The sequence below is a fragment of the Tachysurus fulvidraco genome, chromosome 15, assembly GCF_022655615.1.
Source record: "Tachysurus fulvidraco isolate hzauxx_2018 chromosome 15, HZAU_PFXX_2.0, whole genome shotgun sequence".
NCBI lineage: Eukaryota > Metazoa > Chordata > Actinopteri > Siluriformes > Bagridae > Tachysurus > Tachysurus fulvidraco.
Genome location: NC_062532.1, coordinates 21,000,424 through 21,003,590, shown reverse-complemented (window position 1 = coordinate 21,003,590; position 3,167 = coordinate 21,000,424). Strand labels below are relative to the sequence as shown.

The 3,167-nt window shown below is 45.1% G+C and overlaps 1 protein-coding gene across 3 annotated transcripts in view; it reads right to left on the bottom strand.

Annotated features, from left to right (window-relative positions):
- si:dkeyp-72e1.9 (syntaxin-binding protein 4) overlaps positions 1–3,167 on the bottom strand; it is a 31,543-nt gene that overhangs the window by 24,039 nt on the left and 4,337 nt on the right. For all 3 annotated transcript variants that reach the window (XM_047800866.1, XM_047800867.1, XM_047800868.1), the window contains exon 3: positions 2,388–2,483. In XM_047800866.1, coding sequence (XP_047656822.1) covers positions 2,388–2,483 — 96 coding nt within the window. The remainder of the gene's footprint in view (positions 1–2,387; positions 2,484–3,167) is intronic.

Sequence of the window (3,167 nt, the reverse complement as noted above, 5' to 3'; positions counted from 1 at the left end):
GTGTGTGTGTGTTCACTGCTGTGTGTGTGTGTGTTCACTGCTGTGTGTGTGTGTGTGTGTGTGTGTGTTCACTGCTGTGTGTGTGTGTGTTCACTGCTGTGTGTGTGTGTGTGTGTGTGTGTGTTCACTGCTGTGTGTATGTGTGTGTGTGTGTGTGTGTGTGTTCACTGCTGTGTGTGTGTGTGTGTTCACTGCTGTGTGTGTGTGTGTGTGTGTGTGTGTGTGTGTTCTCTGGTGTGTGTGTGTGTGTGTGCTCTGCTGTGTGTGTGTGTGTGTGTGTGTTCTCTGCTGTGTGTGTGTGTGTGTGTGTTCACTGCTGTGTGTGTGTGTGTGTGTGTGTGAGATCACTGCTGTGTGTGTGTGTGTGTGTGTGTGTGTTCACTGCTGTGTGTGTGTGTGTGTGTGTGTTCACTGCTGTGTGTGTGTGTTCACTGCTGTGTGTGTGTGTCTGTGTTCACTGCTGTGTGTGTGTGTGTGTTCGCTGCTGTGTGTGTGTGTGTGTGTTCACTGCTGTGTGTGTGTGTGTGTGTTCACTGCTGTGTGTGTGTGTGTTCACTGCTGTGTGTGTGTTCACTGCTGTGTGTGTGTGTGTGTGTGTGTGTGTGTGTGTTCACTGCTGTGTGTGTGCACTTTGGATGGGTTAAGTATGGGTCACCGTACTTAGCCGCACGTCACGTCACGTCACTCAGTAACACTGCAGTACCTACATCAGTAAAAGTGTGTTCATTGTAAAAACATCAGGTGTGTTATATCAGGACAACCTTTAAATGGTACAGCTATGGACTGCACTTTATTCTAGAAACATCTCTCCAGATGTAGGTCAGGTTCACCTCACCGTGCTCTTTTTATCTCTCTTAAGTGAAGGCATGTCGCAAGCGTTCAACATCAGTCTGCTTATTTTTAGACCGAGGTGAAAAGGAATAAAGATCTCTCAGAGGATTCCTGATGTCTGACCAGTAAGGATATGGCAGAAAATCCACCTAGCCGTGGTCTGTGTTTAGTGTAGGTTTACACACCTGACTTGTTTTCAGTTAATTTTCCAGGTTTTCTGCTTCATCATGTACATTCATTCATTCATTCATTCATTCATTTTCTACCGCTTATCTGAACTTCTCGGGTCACGTGGAGCCTGTGCCTATCTCAGGCGTCATCGGGCATCGAGGCAGGATACACCCTGGACGGAGTGCCAACCCATCACAGGGCACACACACTCTCATTCACTCACACACACACACACACACTACGGACAATTTCCCAGAGATGCCAATCAACCTACCATGCATGTATTTGGACCGGGGGAGGAAACCGGAGTACCCGGAGGAAACCCCCGAGGCATGGGGAGAACATGCAAACTCCACACACACAAGGAGGAGGCGGGAATCGAACCCCCAACCCTGGAGGTGTGAGGCGAACGTGCTAACCACTAAGCCACCGTGTTCCCTTCATCATGTACAGCTCTCTTTAATTTAATTAATAGATTATCTATTAAAAAATCAGTTCTTGAGACTCGACATTGGCTTGAGTCCGATCTAAAATAAATCAGGACTCTGTCGTTCTTTCGGTGTGTTTTAGACGTGTGTTTGTCCCTCTGTCGATGATCTTACACTGAATTTTAGTGTGGAAGAGAAATCTGAGCTGCTTTTTAGATGAACAAACACTCGGAGCTTCTCAGAGAGCAGAAATGGGTTCGATATCGACGTTTACTCTGAACATACAAACGTCTGTGTGGAGAAAAGACCTAAATTAAAAATTACTCCTTTTTTTTAAAAAACTTTTCTATGAATATATTGTTAAAAGAGAAATACTTATAGAAAACTACAACTACTGTCTACTTTTATTTTCTTTTCCAACGGCATATTACAGACGGCAGATTACATCAAACATCAGACCGAGACACCTGATGCAAAAAACGATGGCTTTATGCTCAGAATCACATGTAACTGTACGTACGATATGTCCCACCGTCACGTCATACATTGTTTACAACTTAGAAAATGTCTGGCGGGATTTAGAGAAGGCAAAGTACGCAAAACCAAGAAATATTACTGAACTGGAGGCCATTGCTTATGAAAAATGGTCTGATTCTGCTAGAAACTGGTGTCCGGTTATTCGTCTCGTTTGCAGACTGAAGAATTTTGGAGAATTGCAGAATTCATTAAGAGCTGAATTTGGGGAACCTGTAGAAGCATTTGTAGTTCAGCTATTTTCAGTTGTTGGTTGATTTGTTGACTATTTCGCGATGGGGATCGAATAATTTCAGCTGAAAACACTCTTTATGCAGGTGACAATGAACCTGAAACTGAAACAAATCCTAGTATTTTTTGGCTCATCTGTATTTATTCGTAACACCACGCAGATAAGAATGAAGAACGGCAGTAACACTGTACCTTCAGTGGAGGCAAGGCTACCTGGTAAGATCCTCTTCACATAAACTCCAAACTCCTCTCCGGTGACTTCCTTCACACCACCGATGACTTTGATACCTGGAGAGAAGGGAATGTTAGGATGATAACCATTCACTCACTCATTCATTCATTCATTCATTCATTTTCTACCGCTTATCTGAACTTCTCGGGTCACGGGGAGCCTGTGCCTATCTCAGGCGTCATCGGGCATCGAGGCAGGATACACCCTGGACGGAGTGCCAACCCATCACAGGGCACACACACACACACACTCTTATTCACTCACACACTCACACACTACGGACAATTTTCCAGAGATGCCAATCAACCTACCATGCATGTCTTTGGACCGGAGGAGGAAACCGGAGTACCCGGAGGAAACCCCCGAGGCACGGGGAGAACATGCAAACTCCACACACACAAGGTGGAGGCGGGAATCGAACCCCCAACCCTGGAGGTGTGAGGAGAACATGCTAACCACTAAGCCACCGTGCCCCCCTTAATGGCAAATAAATACAGGCGACTTACATTGCAACGAAAAATTACCTTAAACTTTTGCTAGGCATTAATGATTAGAAAAAGACCCTGGATACCTCCAGTAACAGTGTTCACTGTATCATTTTAACCGACGCCATCGTCGCCATGTCGGTTCTGTCATATCTGCTCTACTGCATTTTTTCTCCGGTAGAACGTGTCAGTACAAAACATTTCCTCCAGACACTTCAAGAGATATAGACAGTGTGATTGCAGCAGACGATTAAA